At 40.5% G+C, this 26,176-nt stretch overlaps 1 protein-coding gene across 1 annotated transcript in view; it reads left to right on the top strand.

The window, feature by feature from the left end:
- Nucleotides 1-26,176, top strand: part of Micu2 (mitochondrial calcium uptake 2) — a 92,031-nt gene that overhangs the window by 54,133 nt on the left and 11,722 nt on the right. Inside the window, exons 5-8 of the mRNA XM_041633964.1 lie at nt 5,305-5,352; nt 6,952-7,034; nt 22,868-22,933; nt 25,898-25,995. Of these exons, the coding sequence (XP_041489898.1) occupies nt 5,305-5,352; nt 6,952-7,034; nt 22,868-22,933; nt 25,898-25,995 (295 nt within the window). The remainder of the gene's footprint in view (nt 1-5,304; nt 5,353-6,951; nt 7,035-22,867; nt 22,934-25,897; nt 25,996-26,176) is intronic.

Raw genomic sequence — 26,176 nt, forward strand, 5'->3', positions numbered from 1 at the left:
ATCCTGGCTCTTCTCTACCATTCACATAAACCAGCTGCTAGCCCACCATTTTTGTCCTGAGTACTTGATGCTTAGAGTGATATAGGTCAGTGAGGGGTGTGATACAAAGCCATTTTTTGAGAAATGGTTGTCATTGTGAGAAAATTAAATGAAACCTAGTTGAGAGTCCTGGGCATGAGCAGAAGTTAGGAGGAGGAAGCTGGGGGGGGGGGGGGGGAGGGCAAATAGTTGAGGGCATGTTAGTTATGATGGAGAGATGTGAACATATTTCTTACTGGTGAGAGAAAAGGGGCGGAGTTTAAGCACAGCAAATCCTAAAAAGTAGGAGAAGAGGGATTGTTTAAAAGCCAGAGGGAAAGGCCATCTTGCCACTGACTGCTGGCTTTTCTGTTGTGCCAGGAGGGAGAAGATAGATAGCGCCCATCTATATACTGTAGCAGGGCCTGAGGAGCAGCCCGGATAAAGCAGAATAGTGGAGAAAGGAGTAGGGAGGAGCTTCCATGATAAGAAAATGGATTGAACTGATTGAGAAGCAAAATAACTGTGAGAAGCTTCAAGTAGAGATGTGGTTCGTGAAGAATGGAGCTGCTGGTCAGCTGTGTGCTCGCCCTGCATTCACGTGGAGCAGCAGAGTGCTGCAGTTGAGTTAGAGTTATGATGGGCAAGTAGAGGATAGTCCTGGAGGAAGCCATAAAGAATACTGACTACTAAAGAAGTTTGACAAAAGCCGGGCAGTGGTGGCGCACGTCTTTAATCCCAGCACTCAGGAGGCAGAGGCAAGCGGATCTCTGTGAGTTCGAGGCCAGCCTGGTCTACAAGAGCTAGTTCCGGGACAGGCACCAAAGCTACAGGGAAACCCTGTCTTGAAAAACCAAAAAAAAAGAAAAAAAAAAGAAGTTGTTTGACAAATTGTACATGGATCCTAAACAGGATAGTAATAAAGGAAGTCGAGTAGGAAAGGAGAGGAAGAAAAGAAAGTTTAAAAGTCAAGAAAAAGCTGCCAGTGATGTTAGAAAGCATACATGGTGGGGAAAGAGTGGGTGGTTTGAAAAATAAACATTTAGGAATCTTCAAAATAGCTCTAGGGGTATGGCTCAGTGGTAGAGCATCCTGGCTGATGTGTGAGGCACTGTGTTTGATCCCCAGGTCCACAAAACAAATACATGTATACACATTACTGCACTCTGGTAAAATATTAATCAGTAGCTGCTTATGTCAAGTTCTGTTCATCCCTCAGTATGTCAGTGTATAGTAGGCAGCACAGAATTCCATTACGGTGCTAATATTGAATTACCCAGTGATCTTTACACTCTAGTATCCCTGTTGCAGCAGTTCTCAACCTGCGGATTGTGCAAAGGTCGCATATCAGATATTTACATTATGATTCATAAATAGAAAAATTACAGTTAGGAAGTAGAAACAAAACAACTTTATGATTGGGGTCACCACAGCATGAGGAACTGTATTAAAGGCATAGAATTAGGAAGGTTGAGAACCTCTTCCTATTGGATCCCTCCCAATCATAGCACCAGAATAAACCTATGTGCTTTAGAGGTAACAGTCTCTTATGATTTTCATATTGGGAGTTTGTAGGAATGTGTGTGCTCTGAGTCAGCAGACTCGGCTTTCCTGTACTTGTGACCAGAAGGATGCAGGGAAAGATAAATTCTGGCACTCATGCTATCTTCATTTGCATTATCTCCGCAGGGATTGCAGAGTCAGGTGCCTCAACTAATAAAAAAGTCTAGTCATCACAGACAGAAAACAATTGAGGAGGAATTTAGCAGGGATTTTCTTTGCTTGTTTTTATTTTCTGTTGAGATCTCTATTTCTGAGAAAGAAGGAAAGATTCACCTGTACTTCACTGCCAATGTTAATAAAACTGTGTAGAGAACAATTTAAGATACTCCATTTCACACCATATAGGATCTATCAGAATTTATAACATAGCCAACAAAAGGTAGAATGTTCTTGAGATAAAATTTACTATGCTTTGGAAAGAAAAGTAAAGTATAAATTATGCTTGTTCTGAATATTTAAACTGAGCTAGATTGTCAATATCACACTTGCCTCAAGGATGTTCTGACTATAAATTACAAGGCACATTGTTGTAAGATATAAATATATCCCCATGGAAGAGTGATAGCCCAGGCTCTTTGGGAAATACAGTTCTCAGAATGCCGTTACTGAACATATTGTGTTTGAGTGTGGTTCCAACTTTAAAATATTTCTGGAAGTGTAGGAACTGTTCACTCATTACTCCTAGTGGCCCCTAAAGATCCTTTATCAAACTTTAAAGGTAAGTTTTTATGAATTGCTCTCTCTCTCTCTCGATTCCTCAGTTTCTGTCTATTTGTTTTTTTGTTTTGTTTTGTTTTTCGAGACAAAAGTTTCTCTGTGTAACAGTCTTGGAACTCACCTTGTAGACCAGGCTGGCCTTGAATTCACTGAGATCCTCCTGCTTCTACTTCCTGAGTGCTGGGATTAAAGGTATATGCCACCACTACCCAGCCTCTAAAGGTAAATTTTTAAAAACATTTTCCTGTTTGTGCTGGGCATAGCTTAGTGATTGAGAACACTGACTACTCTTCCAGAGGACTCAAGTCCGATTGCCAGCACCATATGGCGGCTCACAACTGTCTGAACTCATCCTTATGGTGCGCAGACATATGCAGGCAGAACACCAATACACATAAGAATAAATAAATAAATAGTCTCTGTATCGTGCAGCTTTGAAACTGCCACTTAACAGCATTCAGTTTCCCATCAAAGTAACAGGCACTCAGCTGTTTTCCAGAAGGTGCCCTTGGATGTGGGTCTCTCTAGAAGCGCTTTCTGAGGCAGCTAGGAGGTGCTGCAGGGCTCTCTGTTGTCTTGTACTGCATCTGGAGCACAAGCCACTATTTTTACACTTCTCAACTGTGTTTACTTAAGTCAGTGTTTCAGAGAAAGACGATGGAATTTTCCTTTTCAAAAATTGTCTATGCTTAAAGGACATTTACCTGTGTTTAAAGACAAGAAAAGTCTCCTTTGGCACCAAGCCCAGGACAGTCTAGAGGTTGCTCCTCCCCTCACCCCCTCTCTATTCCTTTGAAATATAGAAAAACACTATTTTCCCCCTTTTTTTTAAGGCCGCCAAGGGATGAAATGCTTTGATCCTCAGACTAACATTAGAGCACTTCTTCCAGGAGCAAGACATGACAAACAGAATTTATTCTCGCTTCATGTAACACTGAATAGTCTTCAGAAAGAGGTATCCATAGACGGACTACATGTCCTCACTCTGAGAAAACACAACTACTTCAAAATCAAGGAAATAGCTGAGTGAGGAGAGCTGGTGAGGACAGGAAGTCAGCACCCAGCCTTTGAATATTTTTACCTGGGAGGCTTTGAAGTGATATGATATGTAAGATTCGTTTCAAAATAATCTACTGAGAGGTAGAGATTCAAAGACAAAATAAGACTCACAAGTTGATAATTATTAGGCCTGAGTTTTGTTATATTATTATCTAATATAATAATCTATAACTAAGTATCTGTGATTATAGATATATAATAATATATAACTAAGAGTCTATGTGAGTTTATCTGTTGTTGAGTTCTTCATGATAAAGTCTGTTCAGTTGTAAGTTGTGCATTTTGCTAGTATACCAAGCTCCTGACCAAGAGACAAATTGTTAACTCCTCCAACAGCCATTCTTGTTAAAGTCAGACTTCTGCGTTTACTGATGCTCCTCATTGCATTAACCTAAAACCTATCACTACTCCAACAAGAAAGTTTATTTAGTGACCAGATATGGAGCTAGCCCTAAAGCTACCTGGATTTGGAGCTCAGACCAGTACCCATTTTTTAAGCCTTCCAGTTAACTATGGGCTTTCAGGCTCTAAGTGCTGTCTTGTCTTTGCCCATGGCCTCCTAGTCCTAATTATAACTCTCACATCATCGAGTGCACACAAAAGAAGTCAGTGCCCCGGCATTCTCGGTAGAAATCATGCAGAACCGCTCATAGTGGCCTAGCTTCAGTCATGAATTACCCTGAACCAGCCCCTAGAGCAGCCTGTTCACCAGCTTGGGCTCCAAGCCACTTGCTCTCTTGGCTGGCCACTGTTTTGTCAGTGTGACACAAGGTAGTGTCATTCAGGAAGAGGTGATCTTTATTGAGAAAATGCCTCTTTAGGCAAGTCTGTAGGGTGCTTTCTTTATTGGTGGTTGATATGGGAAGACCCAGATCACTGTAAGTGGTGTAAGAAAACAGGCTGAGCAAACCAGCAAGCAGCACTTGTTCATGGCTTCTACTTCCTCCAGGTTCCTGTCTCTACTTCCTACCCTGACTTTCTTGTATGTGGACTGTTTTATAGAACTATAAACAGAAGTAAGCCCTTCTTCTTCCCCCAGGTTGCTTTTGGTCATGGTGTTTTATCACAGCAACAGAAACCTAACTCAGTTAAAATGCCTCCTTCAGTATCATGGAAAAGGAAGGAAAAGCAAGGTGTCCCACCCAAACTGCATGTTTAAGAATGAAAAAGAATGGTTTCTCAAAGGGAAATGAAGTTACTACAACATTTTAAGTTATACAGTTTGATTTTCTCTATAACCAAAGCTGAGCTACTATAGTTGTAAGTTTCCGTCAATCAAGTAAGGTATTACAAATAGGAAAAACTAAGTCTAAGTTACATAACCTACAGATGAGATGCTAGTGAACTCCTGTTACTTGCTAAACAGCAGCTGTCAGTATTGTTCAGTGAAGCCAAACTCATAAGGAGATTTGCAGATTGGTGTGACCTCTGTAAGCCAGAGACCCAAGAGCCAAGAGTGGGATTCAGTCTCAGCCCAAAGTCTTGAAAACCAGGAGAGCCAGGAGTAAAAGTAGAGGGATAGAGGATGCAGCAGGTAAGGAAGGGGAGGGCAGGCCTGAATTCTTTCCTTGGCATCTTGCTGACAGACTAGATGATGCTCACATGTTGAGAGGTCAATCTCCTCTATTGAGTCTACCAGTCCATAGACTGATTTCAGCTGGAGAACCCTCATAGATATACCCAGGAAAATGGCCAATCCTTGCCCAATCTAACTGACACATAAGATTCACTATCATGACATCCTTGCTGGAGGTAAAACTTGATGAAGAATGGTGTCTTTTTTAAAATGTGGCTGTATTTCAACTCTTATTATACAGTGGTTTCCACTATACCAAAGATGTAGAATAAAATGCCAAATTGTACAGAGGTGAAGTTTCAATATTAGTTATTTCCATGATTCTCATCTAAAATTTATCTCCTGATTTATTTTTATGTTTTCTCTTTCAGGGCTAATTTCGTATACCGAGTATCTTTTCTTACTTACAATCCTCACGAGTAAGTATACTGCTTCTCTTTATAACAGTTATGTGGAGTTCTCATTCTTAACAAGCAGGACTTGAAATTTGATGTTTCTGTGTTTATTACTAAAAGCATTGAGAATAGAGCTGGTGAGATGTCTCCGTGAGTTAGAGTGTTTACTGTACAAACATGACAACCTGAGTTCAGACCCCAGCATTCAGAAAAAACAGGCATGAGGGTCTGCACCTGTAGTTCAGTACTGGGGGTGGGGCTCACTGGCTACCCAGTCTAGTAGAATAGTGGAAAAAGCTCCAGATTCAGTGAGAGCCATAAGGTGGAGAGCAATAACCCAAGCTCTCCACATCAGCCTCTGGCTTCCACAGGTACGTGCACATGTGGACTCACACGCACACACACAAATCTTAATCTCTCCATTTGCAAACTAATGTTAACTTAGAGTGTGCTCTTCTACCCACACACTATGGCACCCTGTAACTTTGTTTCTGAGACAGAGCATTTGCTGAACAGAAAAACAGGAAAATCATAGTTAGTGTTTTCTGAGGGAGAAGAAAAATCATAGTGTTATCCAAGAGAAGGAAAAAAGAGAGAAATCATGGTTAGCCTTCTGAGAGGTGGGAGAGGGAGGGTGAGTTCTCACAATGTGACCAAGACTGGCCTGAAACTCTCTTAAACTCACAGAGACCTTTCTGCCTCTGCCTCAAGGATTAAAGGCATGGGACACCATGTTTGGCCTCTTAGGGATATTTAAAAAAAAAAAAAAACTGAACAAGATTCTTGCCCTTCAAAGTATCCCAGTAGTGGAAACAGAAAAGATTAAGGAATTCTCATACGTGGATGAGACTAAGCAGACATGACAACTAAATGCAAAATACCTCACATTGATTCTAAAGCAAACACAGCATAAATAAAAATTACAAACTCTGCTGCTCATGATTCATATGCTGTAGCAATGTTAATATCTTAGTCTTGATAAGTGTGTTTTGGAATTTAAAATGTTAACGCTAGAGGAACCTGGCTGAAGGGTATGCGGGCATACATTTTATAGTTGTCAAGAATGGCAAGATAAAAGGTTTTTAAAAACTAAAACAGAAAAGTAAAAAAGAATAGCAATAATATGAAAATAGCAGGAGTGCTGTGAGAATACCAGAAAGCCGGAGGTAGGGTCAAGTTCTCACAGTAATTTGCTTTTTAGAGTGTGCAGCCCAGCCACAGCTCCATGGGCGATGTTGAGAGGCCAGAGCTTCAACATCAAATACTGTTTGAAAGAGAACTTTCCTAGATGGGTAGTGATAAAGTACACTTTAATCCCAGCACTTGAAAGCAGAGGCAGGTGGATCTCTGAGTTCAAGACAAGCCTGGTCTACAGAGTAAGTTCCAGCACAGCCAAGGCTACACAAACAAACTCTGTCTCAAAAAAGAAAGAGAAAGTAAGGAATAAAAAAGAAAAGAAAAAGTAATAAGAAAGAAAGAAAATATGAACAAGATCCTTCTTTCCTCTGGCTTTTGCTTATATACTTTTTGGTCATTTATTTCAAATTGGAAGGTTTTTGTAGCTACAAATACTTAGCATTTTGCCAGCAAATAAATAATTGTTCATTGTTCACCTCCTTGCAGAACCTCACACTGGATTCCATGTCGCTTTTAAAATGCTAGATGCGGATGGTAATGAGATGATTGAAAGAAAGGAGTTTGTTAAGGTGAGCACATGCTTGTATTGGGGTTATCGTAACACCTGGTGCTTTTGCGGTGATTGACATTTCCTTTAACATCAAAGCAGTGCTCACTGTTTACATTTGAAGGGTCACACCATTTGCACGTTCAGACCTAGTTCCTAATGGCAGAGAACCCGGGTTCCATTCCCTCTTCTGGCCTCTGCAGGCACCAGACACACACATAGAGCACAAATTTACATGCGGGCAAAGCACTCATATATATAAAATAAAAATAAATTTAAAAACTTCTGAAATACAGTCTTGGGGAAATGACAAGCGCCTAGAGCATAAGATCCTAGGAGAGATGCGCTTCTGGCAGCTGCATCATACAGCTTTAAAAAATGCATGTTAAAGATGTGTTTTAAATCACTCTCGTATCAAAAACAAGTAATAGAAAGGTAAGCCAAAAAATATAAATTAGTGCAAATGTTTTAGGAACTAGGTACAGCTAATATTTGAAAAACTGTAAATACAGCTGAGTATTTAATAATATTTTTTCTGAGGACATAGTTCTAAACCTCAAAACAGTGAATTCCACTCTGTTCTCTAAAAGCTGGTGCTGATATGAAAGAAACATCTCAGAGCAAACTGCTGGTTGTACTCTGTAGTTTATGCAGAGGGGGAAATGCATACAAACTTAGTAGATTGTGAGCATCATTGTCAACCAGTGAGGGTATGTGAATGACAAATTATGTGTGTACATAAATGACTGATTTGTGGCATTTTGGTTGGTTGGTTGGGTTTTGGGGGTTTGGGTTTTGGTCAGGTGTTTTTGTTTTCCCAAAACAGGGTGTCTCTCTGTGGCTCTAGCTGTCCTGAGTACTACTAGTATTAAAGGTGTGGGCCACTATGCCAGCTATGGGGGTGTGAAACAAATAGCAGTCACTTTATTATATATGTATATTGTTCATAGAAATAAGATGATGCTTGGGCCGAAAAGCAAAACTGCCATCTGCTTTCAAAGTTAAATACATGCTTAGTGTATGACTTGAGAATTTTATTCCTAAATTTACAGTCAAAGAAAAGAGAGTATATAAGTGGGTGAGGTGGCTCAACCATGTAATCCCAATATTTGTGAAATTTAGAAGGCTTGCCATGAGTTCTAGGCCAACCAAGGCTGTAGAGTGAATTCTAACCCAATCTGGGCTACAGAGAGAGACCCTGTCTCAAAAACACAGAATAGCTGGCAAGTGAATCTCTATAAGTTGAAGGCCAGTCTTGTGTGTATACGAAGTTCCAGGCCAGCAAGGCTACATAGTGAGACCCTCACTCAATAAATAAATAAAAATAGAAAACACATGTTCACCCAGGACCTGAATATAAATATGCATAGCAGCTTTACTCAACCCCAGTCTGGGGGCAACCAAAATGTTTGTCAAAAGTGACTAGATGAATAAATGTTATTTATGCAATAGACTTCTACTGCACAACAAAAAGGAACAAAGTGTTAAGTAAGCAGCAGGAGGGATGAGTCAAAATGAAGGAAAAAGTATGAACTGTAGGATTCTGTGTATATACAGTTCTTCATGTCCATACCCAAGGAAAGCAGACCCTTGGTTATCTGCAGCCAGGAAGGAGTAAAGGGAGAGAGAAGAGGTGCTGAAATGCTGAATACTTCAAGTCTTGATCACTGGTGGTTACATGGCTATGTAAGGGGTATTTTGTTCTACATAAATTATACTTAGTAAAATTTTTGACCCAGCTCCATTCCGTAGCTTTGAAAATGGTTTTTTTTTATGTTTTTTGGGTTTTTTTGTTGTTGTTGTTGTTGTTGTTTTGTACAAGAAACTCTTGCAAAGCCTTGGAACAGAGGAAGAGCAGAAAAAGACCTCAGTAGAGAATGAACTGTAAAACAGTGGAGCCCCTCAAAAAGTAGACTCACCAATGCTTAACATCATTAGGAATGATCCAGAGTAGATGTGTCCATCTAGGCCTGTGAGGAAGGGAGGGTGGATGATATGAAATCTGAGTAGGCTGTCGTGTGGCAGGCGGACCCTCGGGGCTAAAGTGCAGAGACTGTCTTACCTGAAGTGACCAGGAGTGGTAACTCTGTTTATTTTAAGAGTTAATTTTAGAAATGAAGGCAGTAGGCCAGGGAGATGGTTTGGTGGCTGAGAGTACTTGCTGCACAGCATGAGGGCCTGGATTCAGATCACCATCACCCACATGTGGCCATGCACATCTATAACCCCAGTGTGGGGATGAAGGTGGGTACATCTCGGGAACATGCCGGTCAACCAGGCTAACAGAAACCAGTGAGTTCCAGATTGAGAACAGAGAGCAATAGAAGAGGGCATCCATCATGGTGCTCTGGAATAGGACAGAGAGCAATAGAAGAGGGCATCCATCATGGTGCTCTGGAATAGGACAGAGAGCAATAGAAGAAGGCATCCATCATGGTGCTCTGGCCTCTGCTCAAACACAGGCACTCACACATGCCTGCAGATATACAGCATTTAACATACACATGCCGCAGTAAGCACACAAAAATACCTGTGTAACAAACACATGATTAAGTTAAATCTCTGCTCTAGAATAAAGGCTTTTTAGTTGAATAGACTAATTTAAATTCCTTGTTACTTTTCTTACCTAGATATAGATGTAATGTATGTAGTCTCTGTGATTCCTAGTGTAGCAAAGAGCACTCATGAAGGTAAGGCAGAAGGATCACGAAGTTCACACCAGCACAGGTTATATGGCAAGTCCCAGTCCAGAAAAAAATGTTTTACAGTGACGTGCAGCAAATACGTAAAGGTACTTGGCAAAGCAGTCTAAATAATGACTCCTCATAGGTTTTTATGACTTTTTTCCATCTGTTACAATTCTGTACTAACTAGAAGCAGATTTATCAGCAGTGTGCATTTATCAGAGTGCAGAAGCCTTATAAAAGAGTTCTCCTCAGTCTCATTCCCAGTGATGGCGATAGTTGGCTTTCCAAGAGCAACAAGCAGAATCCTGGAGAATCCAGAAAGACTAAGAGAAAGACTAGCAAATCTTGGAAAGAGAAGAGTAGCAGGGGAAATGTTTAATACCAAACTTCCTAAATGGTCGAATAGATAGGGATTGAGTGGAGACATCTGAAGTTTTGTTCGTCAGCAGGAATTACTACAGAAACATTTCAAAAGAGAGGTTAAGTAGATTGGATAGAAAGCTCAGCAGTTGAGAGCATTATTTTTGCTTTTGTGTAGGACCCAGAACCTAATGGCAGCTCAAAACCATCTGTAACTCTAGTTCTAAGGAATCCTATGCCCTCTTCTGACATTCACAGGCACTAGGCACACACACAGTACACGAACATGCACACAAAACATTCATACACATACAATGTTTAAAGAGACGTAGAGACTGGAGAATAAATAGGAAATGAAAATTTTCTATCAGTAAATTTGGGAAATTATTTTGAGATTTGTGTGTGTGTACGTATGTATACATATGTACATGGATGTGTATATATGGAGCACACACATGCCATGGGGCACATGTCATAGGACAGCTAACAGGAGGCAGTTCTCTCCTTCCACTGTGGATCCTGTAGTTCAAATTTAGGTCATTACGGTTGATACTCTGAGCCACCTCACCGGCACCCCCTTTTGAGATATATGATCATTTTTAAAGGAACTTAAGTTAAAGCAATGGAAGGAAATGCGCTTGCACAGATAGAACCTGAAATATCTTTGCAGTGTCTTAGAAGACACCATTGCTATCCAGCTACTTCATCTACCTTAGAGGGTAGTGTATATGAAAAGGCCATGAGGTAGAGAATTGATTCTCTCAGATTAACCAACCTGTAGAATTTGCACATGTGTAATTCTCCAAGACCTGGATAAACTTTGTGGTGTTATTCCTGTTAGTCATGAGGTGTCTGTCTTTATAATAGTGGAGTTAGGGGCGATTTTCTTTTTGGGGGGTGGGTTGAGAGGGGTTTCTCTTTGTAACCCTGCCTGTTCTGGAACTCACTCTGTAGATCAGGCTGGGCTTGAACTCACAGAGATCCGCCTGCCTCTGCCTTCTAAATGCTGGGATTAAAGGCGTGCACCACCACCGCTCAGCTAGACGTAATCTTCTCAGATATAATGAACAAGACCCCTGCAGGTATCACTGTCACAATTCCAAAGCTCAGAGTTGCACTTCAGTAATGTTTGGGGGTGACCTGAGGCAAAAAATCACAAAGCCGTGGTGGCATGGAAGCTTGTCTGAAGTCTTGTCAGCTACAGAAGATGGTAAGTACTCAAGACGGCTTCAAGACAATGGCGACTGATGGCAGAATACCCCAGCCTGCTCTCTGACCTCCACATGCACGTGCACAACACATAGAAAGTGATATTGGGACACATCACTGATTGTTTGAAGGTTAAGGCTTTAAAGCCAACCTTGTATGCCTATAGTGGGCTCTTTGTGCTGGCTATAGAAATGGAACTTGATAGCCAGGGGATTGATACATTTATCAATTTTTGAAGAAATAATTTCAAGGAAGAAAACTACATTTCTATTAATTATTTTAATTGTTTAACTTCCATGGTCCTTAGTTTAATAAACTTAAATATATATATACACACATGCATATATATTCATATTCTTGAAAGAGCCAGGTATGGTGGTACAGTGATAAGATACACATCTGTAATGTCTTGTGACAGTGTCCTAATGTGCAGATTGCCTCAGTTTGTAACTTCCATACTAGTGAGCATTTGTGCTTTGTTAACATCTATATGAAAAAGTTGTCGGGTAGCACGGTGCCTACTTTTTCAGCCTGAGAACTGGCGAAAGTCGCCATCTACGTGAGTTGCACTCTGTCAGGTGTGATAAACAGTATGGACAGTGATCAAAGCCAGTAATAGTTGATCTATGTAATCTTTACCTTGATAGATGGTGCGTCTGCTTGTGGGCCGAGTGCCAGGGTTTTAAGCAGCTTCTCTAGACAGTAGATTAATGACCAGTCTGTTCACCGGGGAAACGGCTCCTTAGGTGGTCCTTTCATTCCGAGCTACTCTCATACTGATGGAAAGGACTGTGCTCTTAGTATAAGAGTGTTAGGAGTTGATCAAACTAAATACACCTGCTAGAGTTGCTGCTAAATACATAGAAAAGCCTTTGATAGAGTTTATTCTCCTTGGTTTTGTAATGATTCTCCCATTCCTGAATGTAAACTGTCTTGGAAGCAAAGAGAAATAAAATTGACTCTGCCTAATCCATTTTCAGTCTGAAACTGAAAGTGCTGGTCAACAGAGATTCAGAAATCCATTCAACAGTATGTCTTCAGTCATTTAGAATTTCTTTTTTATTGTTTTGCTTGCTTGTTTGTTTGTTTGTTTGTTTTTCGAGACAGGGTTTCTCTGTAGCTTTGGAGCCTGTCCTGAAACTAACTCTTGTAGACCAGGCTGGTCTCGAACTCACAGAGATCTGCCTCCTGAGTGCTGGGATTAAAGACGTGCACCACCATCACCCAGCTAAGTCATTCAGAATTTGTATGTAGCAGATAGGCACCTGGAGGACCTTCCACAGCTAATCTCTATATCTATCCCTGTGACATGGCACCCCTATGCCCAAGTCCTTGTTCTTCCCTCTGCTTGGTTGTCCTTACTGCACTCATTCAGGCATTTTCAATCATGCAGAAGCTGGCACTCATGTCATCAAGGAGAACCACCTGGAGGAAGCCTCCTGCACCCCCAGCAGTCTCTCTCCCATCCCCTGCTTCAGTGTTTTATTTACAGTGTGCAGCACCAACAATTGCTCTGCATGTCTGTTCTCTTCAGCCCATTAGAATGGAAATTCAGTGACAGCAAGGAGCTTTCTGTCTCCCCAGCACCTCCAGCAGTGCTTTCTCATAGAGCAGGCACACACAGCTTGTTACATTAGCCAGGTTCCATGCTACCATGTCAGAGAGTGTCTTAGGGAAGAGAAAGACCCTCTGACCCAAATGTTGAACTGAGATGTTTAGGTTCATACTCTCAAATGTCTCAAATGGAAATGTTAGAATTCATATAAGCACTATAATCTTTTTTTAAGTCAAATTTAGTCACACACACACACACACACACACACACACACACACACACAGCCCAGGTGTGGAAGTCAAAGGACAGCTGTGAAAGTTGGTTCAGTCTTTTCCAGTCCTGGGGATTGAACTCAGGTTCCCAGGATTGGCTCAAACACTCTTACCCACTGAGTTACCTCTCTGGCCCCAGACACTGCAATCTTCAGTGTTCAGAGGCTATCAGAACCTCTTTCTGAGTCCAAACTAAAGTGTTCTAGGTAAAACCTAACATTAAAAGATTTATCAAGCACAAAATCCATCAGGACAGGTCCTTGCTATTCTAAATTTCACACTGTGTTATAAGACTCCTGAGAAATTCATACTTCAATTAACTAATTACATATTTTGGTTTATTTTGTTTGCTTTGTAACTTTTTGAAGAAAGATTGCATGAAGGTTAAATTCAATTGTATTTAATGTTCCATAATAAAAGAACAAGTTTTAAGCTTTCTATAAAATTTATAATTAGCCATTTTATTGATTACATCCATCTTTATTTATTTTTAAATAAATAAAAATTTATTTATAATTATTAAATTTTATTTAAAAATAAAGTATTTATTTTAAATTTTTGTGTATGGGCTGGAGCGATAATTCAGTGTTAAGAGCACTGGCTACTCTGGAGAAGACCCAGGTCAATTCCCAGCATCCACTGGTAGCTCACAGCTCTCTGTAACTCTAGTTTTAGGGTATCCAGCACTCTCTCGTGGTCTCTGTAAGTGGCAGCATGTGGTGTACACTCGTGTGTGTGTTCAGACAAAACATCCATGTTTCATTTTTTAAATTTTACTTACTTACACAATAGCTTTTTAGAGAATTTTTTATTTTTATTATGTGTATGGGTGCTTTGCCTGCATATTTTTAGTACACCACATGTATGCAGTGCCCGTGAAGTCCAGAAAAGAGCATCAGATTCCTTAGACCCTTGTGAGTGCTCAGAACCAAATCCAGATCCTCACAGCTGTTCTCAACCTAGGGATCACATATCAGAGCTTCACATTCCAATCCATGACAGTAGCAAAATTACAGTTATAAAATAGCAGCAAATAATTTTATGATTGAGGGTTACTACAACATGAAAAACAAGGGTCTCAGCATTAGGAAAGTTGAGAACCACTGCTCTTGTAGAGTCTACAAGGACAGCAAGTGCTCTTAACCCTAAGCCATCTCTGGCACCTTATGTGACAGATTTTCAAAATTAATGAATAATCTGGAAAGGAAGGATATATTAACAATACTTTGTATCAAAGGAGACCGTGCCACAGATGCTACTGATACCCAAGCACAAAAATGGAATATTGAATATTGTGGCACCCAGTTCATATGTGCTCCGATGAAATGGACTCATGTCTTCAATAAAACTAACAAGATACGGTATCTGAATTGTTCATAAGCCTAGAAATCACTATCCCAAAATCTTCCCACAAAGACATTCAAGTGTACATGGTTTCATTGGAATTAAGGAGGTAATGCCAAACTTTTACAAACCCTCCAGAAACACAAGATAAAGGAAAGGAAGCCCAAGATGTTTCTGGTAACTAAAACCAGAGAAAGACCTGCCAAGAAGTAAATTCTAGTCCTGTCCTCACAAACCAAAATACAGAATTCTGCCCTTACCCAGAAAAAGCAAACCAATCCATGTGTGAAGTGCAGAATGAGGTCAAAATAGAAATAGCAGTGAGCTCCATAGCTAGGAAATCAGTCAATACAGTCCACCACCCTGACACAGTAACAGCAGAAGAGGCCATGTATATATATACTGTCTCTTTCTTTGTTGTCCTTTGGCCTTTTGAGACAGCTCTTATGTAACACCCAGGCTGGCGATGAACTTCTGATCCTCCTACCTTCACTTCCAAGTACTGCAGGTCTGTGCATGCACCGTCATGCCCAGCTAATCATGTCAGTATACACCAAACATTAACCAAATGTATCATTATTAAAAGTCAGTAAGTGGGAAACAGTGTCTTCATTCTGATAAAGAGTATTTGCCAAATCTTAGAGGGTCTGGGTATAGCTCAGGAGTTCACATGCTGGGGTACAGCTCAGGAGCTCACATGCTGGGGTACAGCTCAGGAGTTCACATGCTGGGGTATAGCTCAGGAGCTCACATGCTAATTGCATCAGACCCTGAGTTCAATCCCGAGCACCAAGAACCCAGCATGATGCTGAGGGGTTGGGGATCCTGGATGCTTTCCATGCAGCATCAGGAGCAGGCAGAGAGGTTTGTTTTTAACTCTAGTGTTCAGTGTTTTGTTGGACATACCAGTGACAGCAGCCATTCAAGAAGAAAAAAATGCATGTGAAAAGGTTAGAATGGACCTCTGCAGAAGCAGGCCTGACCCAGCAACCTCTGAAGGAGCAGGAGCCAGCGACCTCTGGAGCAGGCTTAAGTCAGCCAACATCACGTAACCAGGCTCAAACAACCTCTGTAGAAGCAGGCCCAAGCAAGCGAACTCTGGGGGAGCAAACCTGAACACCTCCAGGATTGCAGAGTACAGAGGGACCTCTGGGAATGCTGAGCAACCCTCCTGGAATGCGATTAACCTCCAGGGTGACTCTACCAGGAAGAGCAATCATCTGAACCTTGGATCACCAAAAACATGGCCCCAACTACACCAATCAGAAAAAAAGATGGGTAGACAAGGTAAGAACACACCCAACATCACAAAGAGCAACACACATCAACAAAAACTAGTGGCTCTACAACTTCAAGTCTTAAACACACCGATACAGAAGCAATACACACCTAGCAGAAGAAAATAGCCTAAAAAATAACTTTAGGAAAATGTTTGAGGCCCTTAAAGAGGAAAGGGGAAAATTCCCTCAAAGAAAAAGAGGAAAAGACAAACAAAAAAATTGGAAGAAATCAAATCCCTTAAAGAAAACCAAGAAAAAACAAACAGGTAAAAGAAACGATTCAAGACTTGAAAACCAAAATAGGGACAATAAAGAAAACACAAACCAAGGGGATTCTGGAAATGGAAAATATGGGAAAACTATCAGGAATCACAAATGCAAGCATAAACAGTAGAATACAAGAAATGGAAGAGAGAATCTCAATAAAGGAAATAGTCTCATCGGTCAAAGAAAACATTAAATCTAACAAAAGCTTAACACAAAATACCCAGGAAATATGGGACACCATGAAAAGACCAAACCTAAGAATAATAGAAATAGAAGTAGTCCAACTCAAAAGCACAGAAAATTTATTTAACAAAATCATAGACGAAAACTTTCCTAATCTAAAGAAAGATATGCATATGAAGATACAAGAGGCTTATAGAACACCAAATAAACTGGACCAAAAATAAGTCCTCTCACAACATAATAAAATGCTAAACAGACAGAATAAAGACTATCAAAAGCTGCCAAGGAAAAATGCCAAGTAACATATAAAGGCAGACCTATCAGAATTACACCTGAATACTCACTGGAAACAATGAAAGCCAGAAGATCCTGATGAAGCATTGAATTAAGACATATGTAAAAGAAACACTTATAAAGCTTAAATCAGGGCTGGAGAGGTGGCTCAGCGGTTAAGAGCACTGCCTGCTCTTCCAAAGGTCCTGAGTTCAATTCCCGGAATCCACATGGTGGCTCACAACCATCTGTAAAGAAATATGGTGCCCTCCTCTGGCCTTCAGGCACAGATGCAGACAGAATACTGAAAATACTGTATACATAGTAAATAAATAAATCTTTTTTTAAAAAAAAAAAAAGCTTAGGGGCTGGAGAGATGGCTCAGAGGTTAAGAGCATTGCCTGCTCTTCTAAAGGTTCTGAGTTCAATTACCAGCAACCACATGGTGGCTCACAACCATCTGTAATGGGGTCTGGTGCCCTCTTCTGGCCTGCAGGCATACACACAGAATATTGTATACAAAATAAATAAATAAATATATTTTTTAAAAAAAGCTTAAATCATACCTCAAACCCCACACACTAGTAGTGGGAGACTTCAACACCCCACTCTCATTACTGGGCAGGTCTACCAGACAGAAACGTAACAGAGAAATAAGGGAACTAACAAATGTAATGACTCAAATGGACTTAACAGACATCTATAGAATATTCTATCCAAACATAATATACCTTCTTCCCAGCACCTCATGAAACCTTTTCAAAAATTGAGCACATATTAAGTAATAAAGCAAACCTTAACAGATATATATTTTTAAAAAATGGAATAACTCCATATATCTTATCAGACCACCATGGCTTAAAATTAGATTTCAACAGCAACACTAATTTCAGAAAGCCCATAAACACATGGAAATTAAACAATGCTACCTGAGTCACCAATCTGTCAAGGAAAAAATAAAAGAAGACATTAAAAACTTCCTAAAATTCAATAAAAATGACCACATAACATACTCAGATTTATTGGACATAATGAAAGCTGTGTTAAGAGGAAAGGTCATAGAAGTAAATGCCTACAAAAAGAAACTGGAAACATCCCACACTAGTGAGTTAACAGAACACCTGTGTAAGCAGAGGCTGCTCATTCATTTCCCAACCACCCATACCCAAATCAATCACACAGATGATATGTTAATTACAACACTGTTTGGCCAATAGCTCATGCGTATTTCTAACTAGCTCTTACATCTTAAATTAACTTATTTCTATTAGTCTATGTATTGCTACAAGGTTGTGGCCTACCGGTAAAGTTCTCATATTCTGGCATCTTTCTCCTTCAGCAGCTACATGGCATCTCCTTGACTCAGCCTACTTTCTATATATATCTCGTCCAGCCTGGCTATATTCTGCCCTGCCATAGGCCAGAGCAGCTTTATTCATTAACCAATAAAAGCAACACTTATACAGAAGAACATTCCACATCATCTCCCCTTTTCTGTCTAATTAAAAAGGTTTTTAACTTTAACATAGTAAAATTACATATACAAAACAGCTATCAAACAAGAATTATAGTTACAATATTTAGTCCACTTATATTTGGCAAATTAAGGAAAATACACTATCATCTATCCTATCTTTGTGAGTCTAAAGTTTATATCTAATTTATCTTTTATCATAACTAAGGAAAATTATAACTATCTGTCTTCAGCTCTTCAAAGACCCCAGTTGGATATACTATTACCTAAGTAAAGAGGAAGTGCATTGTAAGCAACTTCCAAAACACTAGAATTGACAGAGACATCTCGATGCCTCGATAGGCAACCAGAGTTCTTCTGTACCATTGGAGCATCCTCCTTCAGCCTATGGGCCCATAGTATCCAGCAGACTTTTCCGCGAAGCAGGAAATTTGAGGATGTATTCTGCCCATATTGCCAGTTTGTTAGTCATGTTCTTCTGTTTCCTGCAGAATATCTGGCAGTTATCTCATGAAGCAGGAACCCTAAAGAACTGTCTCACCTTTAGGCAATTTCAGCAACCATTTTTCTGTGTGCCCTGCATGTTCGGTTCATATAGCATACCATCAAGCAGTCCAGGCAAGAGCAGTTTCTTGCCCAAATGACTAGCCTTGTCACATTGAAGGCAAATTCTAAAATGAATTTCTTCAATGCCCATCAACTTCTCTGAAGTAATTGGTGCTGCCAGAAGCAGACATGTCTCACTGTTGAGAAAAGTCTTAAGTTGTTAAAACATTTTAGATGCCATATTCTGTAGGTCTTTGAAAGGTTTAAAGAATATCTATCTAACTGAAAATTTTTTCTGTATGTCTAGAAAACCTAACATGACTGCAAGTTTGACTCTTATAAATGACTATTCTATAATTTTTAATTATATATTATATTTTTAAATGAGACATATAAACATAATACCTTAAACAAGAGCAGAAATATATATATATGTATATATAACAAAATTGACCTTAATTTATTCTATCAATAAATCAAAGACCATACCAATTTTTTAGTATTGATTTCTATATTATATCCCACCTTAAATGAAAACAAACATTTATAAAAAATCATTTTGGGAAATTGGGCATAGTTTTCTCCAAACTGCTTCCTGCTGTTTGGTGGGTGAAGTATTTTTAGGCTTCATGGAGACCTTTAAGGGGGTCTTGTTCCATCAAACCATATTAACTTGGAAAGAATCCACAGGTTCTCGTCTTCTGTGGAAACAAAAGCAGAACATCTTATCCAAAGCAACATATCCTGAGACCCAAATTTTGAAGTCAAGATACCTTTTAAAATATATATGCTGGTTTGGCTTAGCATATTGAACAATGAAATTAAATATATCTTTATAGTTAGCTCTTTCACGGGCAAAAAATTCAAAGAAAACACAATAACATACATAATCTAGACTGTATATTTTCTATCTTTATGTGACTTATTTTTCTATACCTCTTTAATCCATGACTGTACTCTTTTATATTATTTTTACTATCTTTTTAAAGATTAGTTTTATTTTTAAAACTATTTGCTTCTTTTTATAACTGTACTCTTTTTCCTGTCTCTCCCAAGCCTACATAAATTTTTTGAACACAGTGTGACCCATTCAGAGGTTTATTTTTGTCTAAATCTGCCTTTATTGTGTATATCTAATCATTTTCTGACCAGGAGTGCCATTTTTTCCCTAAACATTAAGCAAGTGTGGCTAGGACCAACTCTGTGGCCCTGCCTGTTGGTTCTGCCCCATCCAACATGGCAGAAATATGTTCACCAACTCTGTGAGTCATGCTCACCACCCCAGCTCTAGGAAGGCAGTGTGTCTGTGCGCCATTAGGTAATTTGTAGCACACTACTCATAAACCCATTTAAATGCAGGTCCTCCCAAAAGAGTCAGGTTTTTTTAGTATTTATTTATTATGTATACAATATTCTGTCTGTGTGTATGCCTGCAGGCCAGAAGAGGGCACCAGACCCCATTACAGATGGTTGTGAGCCCCCATGTGGTTGCTAGGAATTGAACTCAGGACCTTTGGAAGAGCAGGCAGTGCTCTTAACCTCTGAGCCATCTCTCCAGCCCTTAAGAGTTAGAGTTTTTACTGCCAGCATGTACCAAAAAGCCATCTCTTAAAGAAGCTATGCAGTGTTTGCTGCTAATGCTGAGTCAGGAAGCCTTCTCTTAAATGAGCCACGCCTCTGCTCACCACCAGCAAACAGAACCTATCTGAAAAAAAAGAAAAATGCAACTACCAAGAAGCTCCAATTGACTCTCGATTTTTGTGGATCTAGAAGCCTTTTTTTTAATTAAGCTTTCTGAGGCTTTATGTGGATGTACATTGCTGAACATTGGGTGCCATTTTGTTAGCAGAAGCTGCTTGCTCATTTCCCAGCCACCCAGACCCGAATAATCACAGAGATACTATATTAATTATAACACTATTTGGCCAATGTCTCATGCATATTTCTAACTAGCTTTTACATCTTAAATTAACCCATTTTTATGAATCTGTGTATTGTCACAAGACTGTGATCTACCTGTAAGTTTCTGGCATTTCGGCATCTTTCTCCTTCAGCAGCTACATGGCATCTCTTTGACTCCACCTACTCTCTCTACATCTCTCTTCCAGCCTGGCTATATTCTGCCCTGCTATACACCAAAGCAGGTTTATTCATTAAACAATAAAAGCAACACATGTACAGAAGGACATCCCACATTATTCCTGAAAACACTAGAACTAAAAGAAGCAAACTCACCCAGGAGGACTAGACAGCAGGAAATAATCGAATTGAGAGCAGAATTCAACAATACAGAAACAAAACAATACTAAGAAACAATGAGACAAAGAGTTGGTTCTTTGAGAAAATCAACAAAATAGACAAACCTTTATCGAAGCTAACCAAAAGGCAGAGAAAAATATCCAAATTAACAAAATCAGAAACAAAAAAGGAGACATAACAACAGACACAGAGGATATCCAGAGAATCATCAGGTCATACTTTGAAAACCCATACCCCTCAAAATTGGAAGTTAAAGGAAATGAACAATTTTCTGGATAAATATCACTTACCAAAATTAAATCAAGACCAGATAAACAAATTAAATAGGCCTATAACTGCTATAGAAATAGAAACAGTCATCAAAAGTCTCCTAGCCAAAAAAATCCCAGAACCAGATGGTTTCAGTGCAGAATTCTACAAGATTTTCAGAGAACAAATACCAATACTCCTCAAATCAGCTTCTTCATTAACCAATGGTAATAAAACATTCACAGCATACAAAAGGGCATCCCTCATCACAGGTAGACGAATAAGGTGAAAAGTGTTAGAGTCAGTGCGACACAGCTCAGCAGTGAATACAAACAAGTCACATGCATGAATCTTGAGATAACCATGCTGAAAGAAAAAAGGCACATACAGAACAATATGCAGTGTTCAGTTACACTTGAAAACAAGGTGAAATTAATTTAGAGAAAAAAAGCAGAATTGCTTCCATGGACATTCAGGAAGGACAGGCTGACAACAGAGAGAAAAAAATTTCAAGTGTACAAGGCTAGGATCTGGTTTGTTTGTTTGTTTGATTGGTGGTTGGTTGTTGTTGTTGTTGTTTTTCAAGACAGGGTTTCTCTGTAGCTTTGGAGCCTGTCCTGAAACTAGTTCTTGTAGACCAAGCTTGCCTCAAACTCACAGAGATCTGCCTGCCTCTGCCTCCCAAGTGCTGGGATTAAAGATGTGTGCCACCACTGCCTGACCAGAATCTGGGTTTTAAAGTATGTGAATTTTTTCTTTTTTCTTTTCTTTTTTTCTTTTGGTTTTTCGAGACAGGGTTTTTTTGTGGTTTTGGAGCCTGTCCTGGAACTAGCTCTTGTAGACCAGGCTGGTCTCGAACTCACAGAGATCCGCCTGCCTCTGCCTCCCAAGTGCTGGGATTAAAGGCATGCGCCACCACCGCCCGGCTGTCAATTTTTTCTAAAGCACTGTCCAGAGTAACAAGCAGGGAGCACCCCAGAGTGCTGCTCCTCCTAGAGGCTGAGTGTTCCTTACATGGAAGTTTGTTGCTCTTATCTTTGTTGGATTATGTTCATTTCTGCATGAAAGAAGTGCAGGTGTTGGGCAAAGGAGGGATTTCGGAGTGTGAGAATTGGGCCTGGCTCTGTGCCACAGGGTTTTCATTGGCAGACATAAAAGGTGAAAGTGATGTCAAGCTTTCAATTGTTTCCCTGAAGCCAGGAGGGCATGGCACACAGGGGAGGGAGGACTCTAGAGAACCCAGCATAAGCCATTTGCCTAACTAAACATAAAAGGGTGCCAAGTGTAGATTGATGATCTCTGACTTAATGTTAGCAGTTTATAAATTACTAACAAGTCATTTTTTAAAGAAAGTCCTGATGATTTGTTTCCTAATTGATTTAAGCCATAGTTAGAGACTGTGTGTACATCTCACTTCTTTTCAATCCTTTCTTTTCATTTGCTTCCCGCATGAAGACTGGTACAAATGGCTCTGGAAGGTAGGTAGGCTACTTAACAGACTCAGTTTTAAGAAACCGTTAACAGTTTTATAGTTAACAAAAATATAAGTATTTCAACATGTTACAAATAAATAAAAGGCAGAACATATGTAGAAGAGTGGCGTTGTATGTGATCGCATCTGAATGTGGCTGTAAAGTGTCAGCGGTGTAAGAAACATGTCCAAATGGAAACCATCCGAAAGGAGTGAAAGGCAGACTGCAGCTCGTCTGCTGGAGGAGCTGCTGCTAAGCAGAGAACTGTGGCCCTGGCGGCCTTTCTGCCTGCTTAATCCTGCAGTCTTGCATGGCCTACAGCCAGCCGCAGACAGCTAGATGCCCTGTAACAGCTAAGCATCTGTCTTCAGGTTACTTCAGATCTCCATTAGACAGCCATGTAAATGTGTCTGTAATCTTTTCAGTTGCAGAAGATCATAAGTAAGCAAGATGACTTCAAGACAGTGAAGACGAATGAGGCCGAATCCCAGGTATGTAAGGAAATGCTTCCAAACACATGGTGTTGGTAAAATCTGAACTCTGGTCCTCACACTGTGTGGTAAGTGCTCTACACACTAAGCTGTCTCCATAGCTCATTATCTCATCTCATTGTGGCTTCAAGGTGCATTGTTGTATGGCTACAATATTTATGCTGTCATTCCCCTTTGGGGAAGTATTTAACATACATCTGTCTTTCAGAGTTCATAAGGCTGCAGGGCATAATCCTAGGATTATGCTATTCTATAGGCATGTGACTATATCTTAGGGATAACTGACCACAAATTCAGTTGCTGGATCCGAGCATGTGACTGTTGAGTAGGTTAACAGACTGACCGGTATTAACCAGTATTCGTGTGGGACACTACTTTCCATTCCCACCAGTGGTACATACCAATACATTTCAGCTGACTATCATCTGGTCATTGTAAGTCCATCTTACAAGATTTTCTTAAACATCTGAATCACTCTACTTTAGAACATATCTATTTCAAATGTATAAGTTTTTAAAAATCACAGCCTCTGCCAAGAGCACATCTGTATCCCAGCACTCAGGAGGCAGAGACAGACAGATCTCTGTGAGTTCAAGGCCAGCCAGAGCTACACAAAGACACCCTCTCAAAAACCAAATACAACCTCCCCTCCTGACATCACAGCAGGGGAGGATAACCTGATGCCAAGTTGTCTTCTTAGGAAGAAAATTATTTTTATTTAGTCCAGACTAGAGAATTGCTCAGTTGGTAAAGCATTTGTATTGAAAGCCCAAGGACATAAACTCAATCCCCAGAGCCCACATAGAAGCTAGATTTGGTAGTGTATGCTTGTAATCCCAATACTGGGAAAGTGGACAGGAGTATCCTTGGGGTCCCCTGGCAAGCTACCTAACCTAACCTAGTTGGTAAGCTTTAGGCCAGTGAGAGACCTGATTCCCAAACAAGTGTTCCTATTCCTGAGGGTGACACCTAGGGTTGTCTTCTGGCCTACACACATACAAACACTGTTAAAAACAACAGTAATTAGGAGCTGGGGAAATGTCTCAGCGTCTAAAGCATTTGCGTGGAAGCATGAGAGCTCAACTCATGTATACTGTGTGGCTGGAAGAGCCACAGTGACTGCAGCTTTGCAGATACAGGGCTCTGGCAGGGCAGGGCCAGTTAGAGACCCTGCCTCTCTGCAGTGGCGAGCAGTCCAAAGGAACTGCATCAGTCTTGAGCCTCCACTTGTGTGCACCAGCAAAAACACCTGTGCCCACACATGTGAATGAGCGCATACACATGCACACCACATATACACAATGGCAGGTGTGTATTAGTATGTGAATGAGAAATTCCCTGAAACAAAAATGAAAACTTAGAAATATTTGTTTTCTTAGAGCAAAGTATGTTTAAATTGTTAAAACAGTGCAGTACTCCTTAAATCTCAGAATCTGGGGCTCTGAGGTAGAGTTACAACTTCAAGGCCAAGTTGAGCTATGGTGAGATCTTTACCTCAAGAAAAAGGAAGAGTGGGGCTCAGAGTATTGACTGAGCTTCCAGAGGTCCTGAGTTCAATTTCCGGCACCCACGTGGCAGCTCACAGCTGTCTATAAATCTGGGCCTGTGGGATCCAGTACACAGACATCCATGTAGACCAAACGCCCACATACATAAATAGATCTTTAAAGAGGGGAAACAGGCAGGGAGACCCACAGTGCACTCCGCGGTGGTGCTTACAGAGTGTCCACAGAGTCCTGAGCTCAGTTCCAGCACCACTTAAGTGAAGCAGATGTGCAGCCCAGTCTAGGAGGGCATGGTCCTCCTTGCTACTGGAAACCTGTCTCAAAAGAATAAGAGTTGAAGTGGACTTGTAAGGTAAAATCAGAATCTCTTAACCAGGGAATTTAGAGCAAATGTGGTGTGCAACTCTAACTTCATTTAATTTATGCTCAGAGCAAGACTTAAATCCAAATCTAATTAGAAAAACAAAATTCCCAGGGAATTAAGGGGAAAAGTTGGTAAATATAATCAAAATGCATTGTATGAAATTCTTAAAGAATTAGTAAAAATATTTTAGCTACCATGAATTTTACTCATGCTTTGACATTTGGTCTGATGTTTGGTAAATGTCAAAAGTAGAAGCTGAGCTTAAATTTGGGGACATCTGGCTATTGAGTTGGTTTGTCCCCTCGTTCTGTAATCCTGAGGCAGACACCCTCTACACTTCACAAGATACGTAGAGCCTTAGGACTGTGGAAATCTGAATCTAAAAATAAAAAATTCTAGCCAAACTGAGTGGAAGAGAGAATGAAGACATTCTTTCACAGGTAATGGTGTCTGTGGGCCCAGGGCAGACAGGGCCTTTGGCTAAGAGTGCCAGGGAGCTGCGGGCCTCCAGTTGTTTGAGTCACGCAGCCCCTGTTTTAAATAGCCAGGTTCTGGAGAAAAGTAAGTCTGTGATGCTGACTGTAGTTCAGTAATGGCCCTGTCTGGACTGCCACTCTGTGCAAGGAGAAGTCAGCAGTGAGGACAGAAGTGTAGGGTGGAGCTGGAAGGATCACTGGGCGCTGGACTCCAGGCCAGTGTGGTGTGGGCTGCAGAGAGCCTCTGGGTGGCAGTGTCAGGGCACTTCAGGGAGCGCTAGGAGGGACTTGGTCCACTAGTCCAGCGCGGCAGCACGCACCTGTAGCCCCAGCTGACCTGAAAGAGAACGAGGAGACCCACCCTGGACTCTCTAGACTTTCAACTTTTCCCCATTCAGTGTAGTTTCAGCTGTAGGTTTGTCCTGTTAGGGCGTGTCCCTTCTGTTCTTAGATTCTGTTGAGTTTCATCACAGGATGGTAGTGGAAGTTGGGGGGAGTCCTCTTAGCCAAGGTCGTAGGCAGGAGTGACTGCCCTCATTGCCTTCACGTCCTACAGGACACGCTCGTGGACACTTCCCTAAGCTCATACCCACAGATTCCTTTCTGTGCTTCTTTATAGGAACCAGCAGTGAAAGAGTCTGGAATTAACACAACCCTTCAAGTGCGTTTCTTTGGGAAAAGAGGAGAAAAAAAACTTCATTATAAAGAATTTCGAAGGTAAACATAAAATTTGGGGTAATGTTATATGTAAGAAATGAAGAAACTATCCGGGTGGTGGTGACACATACCTTTAATTCCAGCCCTCAGGAGGAATACACAGGCAGATCTCTGTGAGTTTGAGGCCAAGCTTGCCTACAAAATGAGTTCCAGGATAGTCAGGGATACACAAAGAAACCCT

Source organism: Microtus oregoni, unplaced genomic scaffold, assembly GCF_018167655.1.
Source record: "Microtus oregoni isolate MIOR12 unplaced genomic scaffold, Mior012 000045F_ref0000178, whole genome shotgun sequence".
NCBI lineage: Eukaryota > Metazoa > Chordata > Mammalia > Rodentia > Cricetidae > Microtus > Microtus oregoni.